General features: G+C 53.1%; 1 protein-coding gene across 1 annotated transcript; it reads left to right on the top strand.

The window, feature by feature from the left end:
• Positions 1 to 10,683: 10,683 nt before the first annotated feature.
• LOC149404107 (uncharacterized) lies at positions 10,684 to 12,492 on the top strand. The gene has a single exon (XM_089607404.1). It carries the CDS (start codon positions 10,684 to 10,686, stop codon positions 12,490 to 12,492), a length of 1,809 nt encoding a protein of 602 aa, XP_089463530.1.
• The last annotated feature ends 3,477 nt before the right edge of the window (positions 12,493 to 15,969 follow it).

Below are 15,969 nucleotides of genomic sequence, written 5' to 3'. Positions count from 1 at the left end.
AACGCACTCGAAGTCGCCACAAGGCGCACCTGAACCGCCATACTAGGCGCAGTTCATGCCATCTTCGCCACCGTCCACTGAACACGATCACACTCGCCTTGGAAGACTCCCCATTCCATGCGAGCTAATTGAAGCTGCTCGTAAAGACTTGCGAACTCCACCTCTGAGCCAGAACCTCGCTCGACCTGAGCTAGCTGAGACTTCATTCGAGCAAGCTCCCCTTGGAAGAGTCCCAAGCGATGAACGAGGTCGTGTGGAATCTCCTCGAGTCGAGCCTCGCTCCTCGGGTCGAGTCACCCTCCTCGAGTCGAGCTTTGCTCCTCGAGTCAAGTCATTCTCCTTGAGTCGAGTCTTGCTCCTCGAGTCGAGTCATTCTCCTCGAGACGAGTCATTCTCCTCGAGTCGAGTTTTGCTTCTCGAGTCGAGTCATTCTCCTCGAGTCGAGTCTTGCTCCTCGAGTCGAGTCACTCTCCTCGAGTCGAGTCATTCTCCTCGAGTCGAGTCTTGCTCTTCGAGTCGTGTCATTCTCCTCGAGACGAGTCATTCTCCTCGAGTCGAGCCTTGCTCCTCGAGTCGAGTCATTCGAGTCGAGTCGAGTCTTACTCCTCGAGTCGAGTCATTCTCCTCGAGTCGAGTCATTCTCCTCGAGTCGAGTCATTCTCCTCGATTCGAGTCATTCTCCTTGATTCGAGTCTTACTCCTAGAATAGAGTCTTGCTCCTCGAGTCGAGTCACCCTCCTCGAGTCGAGCCTTTCTCCTCGAGCCTAGTCACTCCCTGTTGTCGGCCTGTCGACAACCGACAGGTGCAAAGATGTCAATAGATGTCACGGTTCGGAGAATCACTTGAAAACATTGTATTATTGGCCAGTTCGGAGAAACCAGAGAAAACGGTAACAACACGTCCCGGCCGGCCAAGTCTCGTCCGGCTGACTCCCGGCCGGCCAAGTCCCGTCCGATCGACTACCGGCCGGCCAAATCCCATACGGCCGACTCCCGGCCGGCCAAGTCTCGTCCGGTCGACTCCCGACCGGCTGACTCCCGGCCGGCCACGTCCCGTCCGGTTGACTCTCGGCCGGCACCCGGGAGGTCGAGGACGCCCCACTCGGGCGATGCTTGGGAGGTCGAGGCTCAGCCTCCACTCGCCCTCTCGGACTCAACCTCCACTCCGCCTCCCGGGCTCGGCCTCCACTCGCCCTCCCAGGCTCGACCTCCACTCCCCCTCTCGGGCTCAATTTCCCCTCAGCCTCCCGGGCTCGGCCTCCAGTCGCCCTCCCGGGCTCGACCTCCACTCGCCCTCTCGGGCTCAACCTCCACTCGGCCTCCCGAGCTCGGCCTCCACTCGCACTCCCGGGCTCGACCTCCACTCGCCCTCTCGGGCTCAACCTCCACTCGGCCTCCCGGGCTCGGCCTCCACTCGCCCTCCCGGGCTCAACCTCCACTCGGCCTCCCGGGCTCGGCCTCCACTCGCCCTCTCGGGCTCAACCTCCACTCGCCCTCTCGGGCTCAACCTCCACTCGCCCTCTCGGGCTCAACCTCCACTCGGCCTCCCGAGCTCGGCCTCCACTCGCCATCCCGGGCTCGACCTAAACTCGCCCTCTCGGGCTCAACCTCCACTCGGCCTCCCGGGTTCGGCCTCCACTCACCTTCCCGGGCTCAACCTCCACTCGGCCTCCCGGGCTCGGCCTCCACTCGCCCTCTCGGGCTCGACCTCCGCTCGCCCTCTCGGGCTCAACCTCCACTCGGCCTCCCGGGCTCGGCCTCCAATCGCCCTCTCGGTCTCAATTTCCCCTCGGCCTCCCGGGCTCGGCCTCCACTCGCCCTCCCGGGCTCGACCTCCACTCGCCCTCTCGGGCTCAACCTCCACTCGGCCTCCAGGGCTCGGCCTCCACTCGCACTCCCGGGCTTGACCTCCACTCGCCCTCTCGGGCTCAAGCTCCACTCGGCCTCCCGGGCTCGGCCTCCACTCGCCCTCCCGGGCTCAACCTCCACTCGGCCTCCCGGCCTCGGCCTCCACTCGCCCTCCCGGGCTCAACCTCCACTCGCCCTCTCGGGCTCAACCTCCACTCGGCCTCCCGGGCTCGGCCTCCACTCGCCATCCCGGGCTCAACCTCCACTCGGCCTCCCGGGCTCGGCCTCCACTCGCCCTCCCGGGCTCGACCTCCACTCGGCCTCCCGGGCTCGGCCTCCACTCTCCCTCCCGGGCTCGGCCTCCACTCGCCCTCTCGGGCTCGACCTCCGCTCGGCCTCCCGGGCCCGACCTCCGCTCGGCCTCCCGGGCTCGACCTCCGCTCGCCCTCTCGGGCTCGACCTCCGCTCGCCCTCCCGGGCTCGGCCTCCGCTCGCCCTCTCGGGTTCGGCCTCCGCTCGCCTTCTCGGGCTCAACCTCCGCTCGCCCTCTCGGGCTCAACCTCCGCTCGCCCTCTCGGGCTCAACCTCCGCTCGCCCTCTCGGGCTCAACCTCCGCTCGCCCTCTCGGTCTCAACCTCCGCTCGCCCTCCCGGGCTCAACCTCCGCTCGCCCTCTCGGGCTCAACCTCCGCTCGCCCTCCCGGGCTCAACCTCCGCTCGTCCTCCCGGGCTCAACCTTCACTCGCCCCCCTCATGATCTACTCGGCCAAAGGGGTCTTCAAACCACGCCTATAAATACAAGGGCCCCTCCCTTGGTATAGGTAATCCAATTTTGAGTCCCGAAACGCTGTCGAACTCGTACTTCACTCGTTTCGCTCATCTTTGGCTTATCACCACCTCTTAAACCACTATACTCCACCTCAATCTTACTAATGTTGAGCGTCGGAGAGGTAAACAGAGTCACCCCCTCTGTTTTCCCTTCCTAGTTCACCTGTTCTTTCTTCCTTTTCAGGTACTTGGACGAACTCAAGGGACATTCACAGCTTAGGGACGACTTGGGATACCAAGTCCGACACGGTCGAGCCGAAGTGAGACCACTTGGTCCGGCCTTGGGTCTAACCACTTTGGGCTCCTAAATGGTTGTCCGAAAACGAGCGACAACATTTTGGCGCTAGAAGGAGGGAACCTCCCGACCTTGGCGACGCTCTCCCCTCCAATCCTTTTCTTCCCACTTCTACGACTCTCGAGAGATGAGTCAAGTTCCCGCTACCTTCGCTGACGCTCGAGCGACGGGCTCGAGGTACGGCCCCCGAAACCTCGCGCACCGTCTAGGAGGGCAACCTCGTGACAACGAGAGCCAGCCCCGTGGCTCGGCGAATGACCCCAAGGCCGCGCTCCGAGAGGACACGGCTCGAAGGCTTGCCGAGCTCCTAGACCGTCCCGGCTTCGATGGCGCACTCATCACCGACCTCCTTGGCTACAACAACGTCGACGACGTCAGCCATAATAACAAAGATCCCTACCATGTGGCGGAATCAAAAACCAGCGAGACGAACGCCGTCCACGCTACTCACGAGAGTGAGAGCGCACGCACGCCTTCAAGGGGACACCCTCAGGCGATCGCGTCAAGGCGTCAATCGTTGGGTGAACACGCACGTGCGCCCCCGAGGGGACACCCTCGAGAGACCACGTCAAGGCGTCAAAGCTCGCACAATACCCGAGGACGCTCAATCTCGTGGTCCCGAAAGGGATGCTCCAAGCTCACCATTTGCGTCCGAAGAGATGACGACATCAAAGGTCGTGGCGCCCGTCGAGGACGTCGCTTGAACGACATATCCTTGCCAAGGGTGATAGGGACGGCCAACGGAGACTTGAGAGACCACCTCGATTCCCGAAGGGAATCCCATGGATGCGACTTGAGAGAGAAGCACAACGCCCGACGCGAAACCGTAAGAGAGCAGGCTGCCTTGGGACATCAATCACCCAACGTTGCTGACCGTGCATCTAACAAAAAGCGCGCCGCCACACTCATAGCACCGGCCACCGGTCCCGGCCCGAAAAGAAAGAGGCGTAGAAATGGTCAAGTCCCTAATGACCATCGTTCTCCGGCCCCAAAGCAATCCATCGTCCCTCTCAACGCAACACCCGACCGGATCCTGAGCTTACACAGGGAGAAGCTAGGGTCTCCGCCCCAGTTGAAGACGGACCCCGCAGCACAAGACAGAAGCAAGCAATGCGAATATCACCAAGACCACGGACACGTGACGACTGAATGCTATCAGCTTAGGAAGCAGATTGATTCCCTGATTCGAGACGGGCATCTCAAAGAGTTCATCACATTCGCTAGCGAGGTGACAACCCCGACCGAGCGGCCGACTTGTCAAAAGGGGAGATTCCTCGAGCACAAAGACAATGAGACGATGAGCACTGCCTAACATGCGCCTAGCATTTGCGGCCACGACCGACACAGCTTTCGCCACTTAACTCATGCCCGAACTCGCTCGACTTTGTGATCACTTTGCTTCAAACATGTAATTTTCTTTTTTCAAAGAAGGCCAAGTGCCACGGCAACCTGTAACGACCTCCTTTATCGCAATAAAGAGTTATTCCACACATTGTAACGTATTATTGTATATCCCCTACACGAGAATTTCCTGCTTTTTGCCTCACAAACGCAAGAAACTCGGGGGGCTAATAGGGAGCAATACTCAAAACAAAACAAAAACAAAAACAAAAAGTATAAGAAAGTCTCAAGGGGCCGATGGTTAGGCCGGAGGTCCCAAAGATAGACAATCTACACATGACTCCTCGAGTTGAGCTCGCTCCTCGAGTTGAGTTCATTCCTCGAGTTGAGTTCGCTCCTCGAGTCGAATACCGAGTCCACGAGTCGACTAACTACTCCTCGCGCCGACTCCATATGACTCCTCGAGTTGAGATCGCTCCTCGAGTTGAGTTCGCTCCTCGAGTCGAATACCGAGTCCACGAGTCGACTAACTACTCCTCGTGCCGACTCCACATGACTCGTCGAGTTGAGCTCGCTCCTCGAGTCGAGTACCGAGTCCGCGAGTCGACTAACTACTCCTCACGTCGACTCCACATGACTCCTCGAGTTGAGATCGCTCCTCGAGTTGAGTTCGCCCCTCGAGTCGAATACCGAGTCCACGAGTCGACTAACTACTCCTCGTGCCGACTCCACATGACTCCTCGAGTTGAGCTCGCTCCTCGAGTTGGGTTCATTCCTCGAGTTGAGTTCGCTCCTCGAGTCGAATACCGAGTCCACGAAGTCGACTAACTACTCCTTGTGCCGACTCTACATGACTCCTCGAGTTGAGATCACTCCTCGAGGATAGGTCTGAGTCCACGAGTCGACTGATAAGTCATCGTGCCAGCTCTACACCTTACTAGCCCTCGAGTCGACCTTACGTGTAACTCCTCGAGTCGAGTCTATTCCTCAAGTTGATTCCCAAAACCCACGAATCGACTTGAAAGTCCTCGTGTCGAAAATCTACAACTTCCTCAGTCACCAGTCAACGGTAGACTCACAAGATTCAATGATAAATCTAAATGCTCTCACACAAGCAACAAAAATCGCCCCTAACGGCAAACCAAAATTCGCTCCACGACGCTCTCCTGAGAGAAAGAATGGGCCAATTGAGTCCCCAAACGTGAAACGCGCGCCATGGCGTCACATTCACAAGGGCACAAGACTCGACCCAAGAGACTCAACCCGAAAACGCGACCAGTGCACTAAGGTGCCACACTCGCCGGGGGATCAAGTCTACACCTAACCCCGCCTATCACACGACACTCACACCCAAGGGTGCCACGCTCGTGAGGTGGAATGGTCGCACAAATGTGACATCACGCTCGCCGCCCAGCTCGTGAGCCGATAGGCAGCGAGTCACAAATGGGTTTCAAAGGCCTGCGTCCGCCGGACGTAACTGGTCTAGCCAGCGTCCATGGAAAACCTGGTCACACAAATGTGACATCACGTTCGCAGCCCAGCTCGTGAGCCGATAGGCAGCGAGTCACAAATGGGTTTCAAAAGGCCTGCGTCCGCCGGACGTAACTGGTCTAGCCAGCGTCCACGAAAAACCTGGTCACACAAATGTGACATCACGCTCGCCGCCCAGCTCGTGAGCCGATAGGCAGCGAGTCACATATGGGTTTCAAAGGCATGCACCCGCCGGACGTAACTGGTCTAGCCAGCGTCCCCGGAAAACCCGGAAAACCCGGTCACACAAATGTGACATCGAGGCCCCCCGAGGCCCGAGCCGTGCAAATCGATCACGCTTTCGTTGGTAGGTCGAGAAAATAAGCCACACACCCTCAAGCCGTGCTAATCGATCACGCCTTCATTGGTAGGTCGAGAAAATAAGTCACGCACAACAAAGCCGTGCAAATCGATTACGCCTTCATTGGTAAGTCGAGAAAATAAGCCACGCACCTTCGAGACGTGCAAATCGATTACACCTTCGTCAACAGATCGAGAAAATAAGACGCGCATCGATAAAACCGTGCGAATCAATTACGATAGTATATCGAGAAGACAAGACACGTAACACACGAGCCGTCCAAAGCCGTCTCACGCGACGCACCAAAGCCGTCCCACGCAATGCACAAAAGCCATCCCTCGCGCCGCACCAAAGCCGTCCCTCACGACGCACAAAAGCCGTCCCTCGTGACACACCAACGCCATCCCTCGCGATGCATCAAAAGTCCTTCTACGGTGCCACCACAAACTCGAGAGTGTTCGTCCCAAGTCCGCGCATCGGTGCAACTATTGAGTTTCCACTCGACCCGCGCTCGACCGGAAACTCGGGGGGCTAATGTTGTCGGCCTGTCGACAACCGACAGGTGCAAAGATGTCAATAGATGTCACGGTTCGAAGAATCACTTGAAAACATTGTATTATTGGCCAGTTCGGAGAAATCAGAGAAAACGGTAACAACACGTCCCGACCGGCCAAGTCTCGTCCGGCTGACTCCCGGCCAGCCAATTCCCGTCCGGTCGACTCCCGGCCGGCCAAATCCCGTCAGGCCGACTCCCGGCCGGCCAAGTCGCGTCCGGTCGACTCCCGGCCGGCCAAATCCCGTCCGGTCGACTCCCGGCCGGCCAAGTCCCGTCCGGTCGACTCCCGGCCGGACAAATCCCGTCCGGCCGACTTCCGGCCGGCCATGTCTCGTCCGGCCGACTCCGGGCCGGCCAAGTCCCGGCCGGCCAAGTCCCGGCTGGCCAAGTCCCGACCGGCTGACTCTCGGCCGGCCACGTCCCGTCCGGTCGGCTCTCGGCCGGCGCCCGGGAGGTCGAGGACGCCCCACTCGGCCGATGCTTGGGAGGTCGAGGCTCAGCCTCCACTCGCCGTCTCGGGCTCAACCTGCACTCGGCCTCCCGGGCTCGGCCTCCACTCGGCCTCCCGGGCTCGACCTCCACTCGGCCTCCCGGGCTCGGCCTCCACTCGCCCTCCCGGGCTCGACCTCCACTCGGCCTCCCGGGCTCGGCCTCCACTCGCCCTCCCGGGCTCAACCTCCACTCGGCCTCCCGGGCTCGGCCTCCACTCGCCCTCCCGAGCTCGACCTCCACTCTCCCTCTCGGGCTCACCCTCCACTCGGCCTCCCGGGCTCGGCCTCTACTCGCCCTCCCGGGCTCGACCTCCCGGGCTCAACCTCCACTCGGCCTCCCGGGCTCGGCCTCCACTCGCCCTCTCGGGCTCAACCTCCACTCGCCCTCTCGGGCTCGGCCTCCACTTGCCCTCCCGGGCTCGGCCTCCCGGGCTCGGCCTCCCGGGCTCGACCTCCACTCGGCCTCCCGGGCTCAACCTCCACTCGCCCTCTCGGGCTCAACCTCCACTCGCCCTCTCGGGCTCGGCCTCCACTTGCCCTCCCGGGCTCGGCCTCCACTCGGCCTCCCGGGCTCGGCCTCAACTCGCCCTCCCGGGCTCGGCCTCAACTCGCCCTCCCGGGCTCCACCTCCACTCGCCCTCTCGGGCTCCACCTCCACTCGGCCTCCCGGGCTCGGGCTCCACTCGCCCTCCCGGGCTCAACCTCCACTCGGCCTCCCGGGTTCGGCCTCCACTCGCCGTCTCGGGCTCAACCTCCACTCGCCCTCTCGGGCTCAACCTCCACTCGGCCTCCCGGGCTCGGCCTCCACTCGCCCTCCCGGGCTCGGCCTCCACTCGGCCTCCCAGGCTCGGTCTCCACTCGCCCTCCCGGGCTCGACCTCCACTCTCCCTCTCTCGGCCTCCCGGGCTCGGCCTCCACTCGCCCTCCCGGGCTCGACCTCCACTCGCCCTCTCGGGCTCTGCCTCCACTTGCCCTCCCGGGCTCGGCCTCCCGGGCTCGGCCTCCACTCGCCCTCTCGGGCTCAACCTCCACTCGGCCTCCCGGGCTCGGCCTCCACTCGCCCTCCCGGGCTCGACCTCCACTCGCCCTCCCGGGCGCGACCTCCACTCGCCCTCCCGGGCGCAACCTCCACTCGCCGTCTCGGGCTCAACCTCCACTCGCCCTCTCGGGCTCAAGCTCCACTCGTCCTCCACTCGGCCTCCCGGGCTCGGCCTCCACTCGCCCTCTCGGGCTCAACCTCCGCTCGTCCTCTCCTGCTCAACCTCCGCTCGCCCTCCCGGGCTCAACCTCCGCTCGCCCTCCCGTGCTCAACCTCCACTCGCCCCCCTCATGCTCTACTCGGCCAAAGGGGTCTTAAAACCACGCCTATAAATACAAGGGCCCCTCCCTTCGTATAGATAATCCAATTTTGAGTCCCAAAACGCTGTCGAAATCGTACTTCACTCGTTTCTCTCATCTTTGGCTTCTCACCACCTCTAAAACCACTAGACTCCACCTCAATCCTACCAATGTTGGGCGTCGGAGAGGTAAACAGAGGCACCCCTTCTGTTTTCCCTTCCTAGTTCACCTGTTCTTTCTTCCTTTTCAGGTACTTGGACGAACTCAAGGGACATTCACAGCTAAGGGACGACTTGGGATACCAAGTCCGACACGCTCGAGCCGAAGTGAGACCACTTGGTCCGGCCTTGGGTCTAACCACTTTGGGCTCCTAAATGGTTATCCGAAAACGAGCGACAACACTCCCTCAAGTCGAGCCTTGCTTCTCGAGTCAAGTCACTCCCTCGAGTCGAGCCTTGGTCCTCGAGTCGAGTCATTCTCCTCGAGTCGAGTCTTACTCCTCGGGTCGAGTCATTCTCCTCGAGTCGAGTCTTACTCCTCGAATCGAGTCATTCTCCTCGAGTCGAGTCTTGCTCCTCAAGTCGAGTCATTCTCCTCGAGTCGAGTCTTGCTCCTCGAAGTCAAGTCATTCTCCTCGAGTCGAGTCTTACTCCTCGAGTCGAGCGTCGCTCCTCGAGTCGAGTCAGTCTCCTCAAGTTGAGCCTTGCTCCTCTAGTCGAGTCATTCTCCTCGAGTCGAGTCCCGCTCCTCGAGCAAGACTATTGCAAAACGAGACTATTGCAAAAGAAAGCGAAAAAAAACAAACAAACAGAGGGAAACTTACCCTCTGGGCATCAAAAACGCCATGACAAAGGAAGCCTATGATGTGGACATCAAGATGGATTCGCATGAAGATCAAGTCAAGATGGATTCAATTCATAAACAAGTAAAGAAGGACTTAATCCAAGATCAACCAGGACCAATGACAAGATCAAGAGCTAAACAGCTCAATGAGGAGATGGAGAACTTTATCCATGAGGCCAAAAAACAAGCAGCCCAAATACACTCTTTTAAGTCTAATAAAGAGTTGTACCTAGTTCTCCAAACAACATCTGATTAGAGAAGGCTTATGGCATCTAAGGAGAGGCATAATTAGCCATTTATGACACCATTTAGAGCAGCAACAAAGGGGATTCCGAATTTCACAAGGAATGTCATCAGATTCATGTTTTATGGCATTTAATGTCTAGTTTTAATTGTCTTTAAGTGTGTTTATTTCATTTCAGTTTCTTTTTCCTTTGTTAGCTTTGAAAAACGTTTTATAATGGTTGTAATAGTCTGAATAGTTTTTCAGAACACTTTGAATGAATTTGTGAGAGATTTCTCTTTGTTTCTTGAAGAAACTATACTGAACTTATCAAGGGAATTTCTTGTGGCGTTCGAATCTGACTTATCAAGCGAATTTCCACTCTCGTTTGTGGCGTCTTCATCATTCCAAAGTTCGAGCTTCAACATAAGCTACGGGTCGCGGATTCACCGAATCTGATCTCGAAGGATCCTTGGGTCTGATCCAATCCAACAAATTGAGAAGGGTCATAGTCACATTGTTGGCTTGGTTCGCATCAGTTGGTATCAGAGCTAATTTGAGTTCATCAAGGTTCAATCTATCTTTTATATTGTTATATCAAACTTCCAAAAAAAGAAAAAAAATCCTTTTCTGATCATCAATCTGATCAAAAAAGAAAAAAGAAGAAGAATCCTGAATCAAGAAAAAAAAAATTCCTGAATTGAAATTAAGTGCTTCTCTTTAGATCTTCGTGTTAAATATCATTATTTTCTTTCGCTCCCTTGATGTATTTTCAAATTCGTCCAGATTTTACCATATACTCTCTTTGTGTTGTTGTCGTTCGTACTTCTTCGCTTGGCTTGTTGTGATTTTGATCGGTATAAGGAATTGCTTTCCATTATTGTTCGTCTAGTTTTCAAAGAAACGAAAGAGAATTTGAGTGGAAATAGGCAAGAGTGAGTGAGATCATTAGAGGGTAAAAGCCGAATAATTGATTGCAAAACACGAGTGGAAGTTGTGTGAATTTCATAATACGAGTGAAACACATGAGCGAGTGTTGTGAGGTCCTTTTATTTCACCGTTTGCTGACTTGTGCAGGAACTAAACAAGCATGTCGGGGTCCGGAAATGACAACGACCAGCCACAAAACAATAACAACCGTTTCCAAGTTGAGGCTATCATGGGAGAAGTAAGGAGAATAATGAGGCAGGAAGTGGATCGCATCAGCAACCGTCTTGAACTTGTTGAAGAACGTGGTCAGCGAGAACAACCTCAAAATCCCCATGATCAATCTGACGCGAGCGATTTGGAGGAAAGATTTGAAAGAGAGTCTGCAGGGAGTCATAGGAGGAATGGCCAAAGACGTGATAGAGGAAACCGTAATGAAGTTGACAATAATCTGGGGAGCATTAAAGTGAATATTCCAACGTTTCGAGGAAGAACAGATCCGGAGGAGTACTTGGAGTGGGAAAGGAAGATGGAGTTGGTTTTCGATTGTCATAACTACTCCGAGTTGAAGAAAGTAAAGCTGGCAACCATTGAGTTCACCGAGTATGCCATTGTTTGGTGCGATAAGCTGACCACTAATCGGAGGTATGATGGTGAACTACCCATTGAAAGTTGGGCTGAGATGAAGAGGGCGATGAGGAAAAGATTTGTGCCAAGTCATTACCGGCGCGATTTACTCCTCAAATTACAAAGTCTACGACAAGGTAGTCGCAGCGTGGATGAGTACCACAAGGAGATGGAGGTGACGTTGATCAGGGCCAATGTCGAGGAGGATCGGGAAGCAACGATGGCTAGGTTCCTAAATGGCCTAAACAGGGAGATTGGGGATGCGATAGAGCTACACCATTATGTGGAGATGGAGGATCTAGTCCATATGGTATTGAAGGTGGAAAGGCAATTAAAACAAAGTAATATGCGTCATAGACAAGTGCAACAAAACTCAACACCACATCCTTGGAGATCTAAGAACCCAAAAAAAGAAGAAGCCCCTTCAAGTTCAAAGGGAAGATTTGAGCAAAAGGCAGCCCCACCGACAGCCCCGGATAATGTTAAACCGCCGACTACACAAACTCGATCTAGTGAGATCAAGTGTTTCAAATGTCAAGGAAGAGGGCACATCGCAAATCAATGCCCCAATCAGCGAGTTATGGTGATCCGAGAGAATGGAGAGATTGAGTCAGAGGCGAGTGAAGAAGTAGATCCGGATATGCCAGAATTGGAGGATGCATCGGTGGAAGATGAAGAGTTTGGTGCTGAACATGGAGATTTCTTATTGATCTCAAGAAGAGCTTTGAGTACTCATGCCAAAGAAGACGATGAGAAGGTTCGGCGTGAGAACATATTTCACACCCGGTGCCATGTGAAAGAAAAGGTTTGCAGTGTCATCATAGATGGAGGGAGTTGCACTAATGTTGCTAGAGCAGCAATGGTGGAGAAACTTGGACTTAAAACACTGAAACATCCCCGACCATACAAGCTTCAATGGCTAAATGATAGTGGAGAAGTTAGGGTAACAAAGCAGGTTTTGGTACCATTCAAAATCGGGAAGTATGAAGATGAAGTGAAATGTGATGTAGTGCCAATGCAAGCTGGGCATCTTCTCTTGGGAAGGCCATGGCAATTCGATCGTCGGGTTCAACATGATGGCTTCACCAACAAACACTCATTCTTCCACAAAGAACGCAAAATCATTCTTGCACCACTGACCCCATATGAAGTTTTTGAGGATCAAAACAGATCACACAAATTGAGTGAACAAAAGAAAAATGAGAGAAAACAAGAAAATCAAACACAACCCAAAGAGAGAAAACAAGAGAGACAAGTTCTAGCCAAAGAGAGCAAACCTGAGAGAAAACAAAGCCCATATGCCACAAAGAGAGATATCACGCGAGCAACGCGTCTAGCACCCTAGACGCGCCCACCATTTCTGACAAGAAATCGCCTACGCGTCCGGCATTTCCGACTAGAAATCGCCTACGCGTCCGGAATCTCCGTCACAACAAGGAACTCTTAACTTAGAGTCTTCCACGTCTCCAAAAGAGAGAAAACACACATTCTCTCTCGCGCTCGCGATCTCTGAAGTTCTGAGACGTCACCGAGGACTCCTCCACGCACCGTCTCCTTCGTCGAGTACGCTTCTCCATTAAGGCTCCGCGCCTCACACAGCGTTACACACGCCTGAACTACGTTCTGACCTGATCCCACACACGGGTACGTAGGCAGCCTACACCACAAAGGCACGGTCACTCCTCCTCCACATCCCTACCCTCTTCTGAGAGGCGGGTTGATCGGAGAAAGCCTAGCTCGAGACTTTCGAGTTCACACTTTTGGCCCGGGTGCGATCACTTGGTCCGGCCTAGGATCGAACCGCCCGAGGTAGATAATAGTTGTTCATTTTCGTGAGATAACACTACGTACTAAGCATGCTTCAGTAATAAATATTTCCTTAGCTTTGAGGTAGGCATGACTGATCATGTACCAATGTTCGGGTTCATTGCAGTGGTGGCATTTTTCGTTAGACTTGTCCACTTTGATTGCCTGGGGCTTCTTCTTCTTATGATCCTTGCTTTGGTTCTTATTCTTGCCCTTGCGAGGTCTCTTCTGAGATCCAGAGGTGGAGGCTTTGTGCTCAGTAGCATGCGCCTCTCCTTGAGTCCTCTTTTTCTTTGTGACACCCTCAGCATTGTGAAGCTCCGTCATAAGCTCGGTAACAGTGTACTCTAGCTTGTTCATGGAGTAGTTCAGCTTGAACGTATAGAAAGATTCGAGGAGAGTTTCCAAGATCATATCTATTTTGGTCTCCCCATCGATTTCGGATCCTAGGATTTCCATCTGATTTAGGTAACTAATGATCAACATCATATGTTGCCTAACAGGAGTCCTAGCCTTCATGCGACAGTTTATAAATTGTCGGACTACTTGATGTCTGGTCTGACGCCCTTTCCCTCCAAACATCTCATGGAGATTATAGAGTATGTCAGCGGCTGTCCCAGTGTCACAATGTTGCTGCTGGAGCACATTGTTCATACATGCTAAGGCGTCCTTGCAATCTCATCCGAGCGGAGCCAGGCTGCCAAGGTGTCCTTGCAATCTCATCCGAGCGGAGCCAGAGTCGAATTATCCTTCGTCTGAGGACGACACGCGGTGGTGAGTACCCACTTGTGCTTGTCAACGGTAAGGACGATGTAGAATTTACGTTTACAATCAACGTAGTTTTTGCCTTCGAGTTTGTTTGAGGAAAGGATGGGAGAGAGGGTTGAGAGACATCTTGCTGAAATAAAGTTGAAACAAGTTTATGGTTAGAGGAGCAAGGCTCGCCTCGAGGAGAGTGACTCGACTCGAGGAGCGAGGCTCGACTCGAGGAGAATGACTCGTCTCGAGGAGCAAGGCTTGACTCGACTCGAGGAGCGAGAATGACTCGACTCGAGGAGCAAGGCTCGACTCGAGGAGAGTGACTCGACTCGAGGAGAATGACTTGTCTCGAGGAGCAAGGCTCGACTTGAGGAGAGTGACTCGACTCGAGGATCAAGGCTCGACTTGAGGAGAGTGACTTGACTCGAGGAGCAAGGCTCGATTTGAGGAGAATGACTCGACTCGAGGAGCAAGGCTCAACTCAAGGAGAATGTGATGAGGACATCACCAATAACAATCAGCCTCGCACAAACATTGATACTTCAGATGGCCCATTGACGCGAGCCCGAGCAAAGAGAGTCAAAGAGGACGTATCCATTCTACTCAGCAAGTTCCAAGCTCAAAACATTGACTTTGATGAGTCAAAAATACTCAACATCATTTCAGCCCAAAATAAAGTCTTGGACAGCCCAATTTGAAGTTCATCCAGGTCCACAAATCAACACAATCAGCCAACTTCTTCATTTGGACGTCCATTACAAGAAGACTTTTCATTTTCCACAAGTCTTTTCATTTTCAAAGACTTTTCACTTACAAAACTTTTCATTTCCAAAAGACTTTTCTTTTCCTAAGTCTTTTCGTTTTCATTTGAATTTATGTTAGTGTTTAAAGTTTTAATTATGTCTTTTGGTATGCTTGTACCCATCATTTGAAGTTGTATTTATAGGCAACTCAATCTGAATGAAAATCAACCAACATTTCTGAAAACATTTTGTGAGAAAATACTCTCTAATTTCTTAGGTTCTAAATCGTTGAACTTATCAAGACAAATAACTTGTGGCGTTCTTCGAGTTCTAGACTTATCAATAGTTTCATTCCATAGACTATTGTGGTGTCTTTCATTTCCCTTTCAATCTTATCAATAGTTCAAATTACAAACTATTGTGGCGATTATCAGTACTCCACCCAAAACACCAAACCGACCCTTCCTTTCAACCTATCCAAAAACCACCAAAAATTCCCTACAACAACAATACAGCAAACCTTCATCCAAATTGAAGCAAAGACTTATTGAGGCAACCCACGTAATTCCGCAACGATTTGAGCTTCGTTCATCGCAAAGGCAGCGAAGTTCTCATCATTTGGTATCAGAGCTTAGGCTCTCAATTAGTCAATTTTTTTTTTTTTTGGATCGAATTACTCTTTCTTTCATTAAAAAAGAAAAAAAGAAACAAAAAAACGCAAAAAAAACGCAAAAAAAATAAAAAATAAAAAATCCTCCAGCAAGCTATTCTCTCCAGAAAGTTTTATCCCTCCAGAAAACTCTATCTCTCCAGAAAACTTTTTTTTTCTTAATTTTTTTGTGTGTTTTAATTTATCTCTTTTCCTTTACTCCAAAATACTTTCTTCCAAATTATATATCCTAGAATACTTCTTCTCCACAATCTTTTAGCATATACCATTCCAGTTCATAGCAAAAAAAAAAAAAAAAAAACGAGAGAACACATTCTTACCCTAGAATTCACACAGCCACTTTGTTTTTACCTTGTTCGGTTCTTTGTTTAGAGCTTAAGTTTTCAAGAGAGTATGCGAGTGGAAAAAGGCATGAGAGAACACATTCTAAAAAAGCCAAAAACGAGTGATAAACACGAGTGATTCCATTGTTTGAGTGAAACACGTAAGGGAGTGTTTTGTGAGGTCCTTTAACACTACATATTATATATATATATATTACTGTTTTGCACAGATTCATGGCGAATTACCGTGACCGCGATAGTCCTTCCTCTTCTCAGCCACTTTTGACGATGGAAGACATTGTTCAAGCAATGCAACGCATGCTCGATCCCATCCATAGAAGACTTGACGAAATAGAACAACAACACCAAACACCCGAGTTTGAGAATCCCTTCCACGACCAACCACATGAACCCCTTCCTCCACGACAAGCTCGTCGAGACAACCCACCACAACCGAGGCATCCATGCCGAAATCTACCACACGCACGCCGCGGCCGCTGGGTGAACGCTGATGAGAACGA

The sequence above is a fragment of the Urtica dioica genome, chromosome 2 (genome assembly GCF_054948205.1).
Source record: "Urtica dioica subsp. dioica isolate 48M chromosome 2, U.dioica_male_clone48M_v1_H2, whole genome shotgun sequence".
In the NCBI taxonomy this organism is placed as follows: domain Eukaryota; kingdom Viridiplantae; phylum Streptophyta; class Magnoliopsida; order Rosales; family Urticaceae; genus Urtica; species Urtica dioica.
Note: the sequence above shows the minus strand (reverse complement) of the source record. Positions and strands in the feature narration are given on the sequence as shown.

What these genes read in the sequence shown, in the direction of transcription:
- LOC149404107 (XM_089607404.1), top strand. Translation starts at nt 10,684, where the DNA reads ATGTCGGGGTCCGGAAATGACAACGACCAGCCACAAAACAATAACAAC.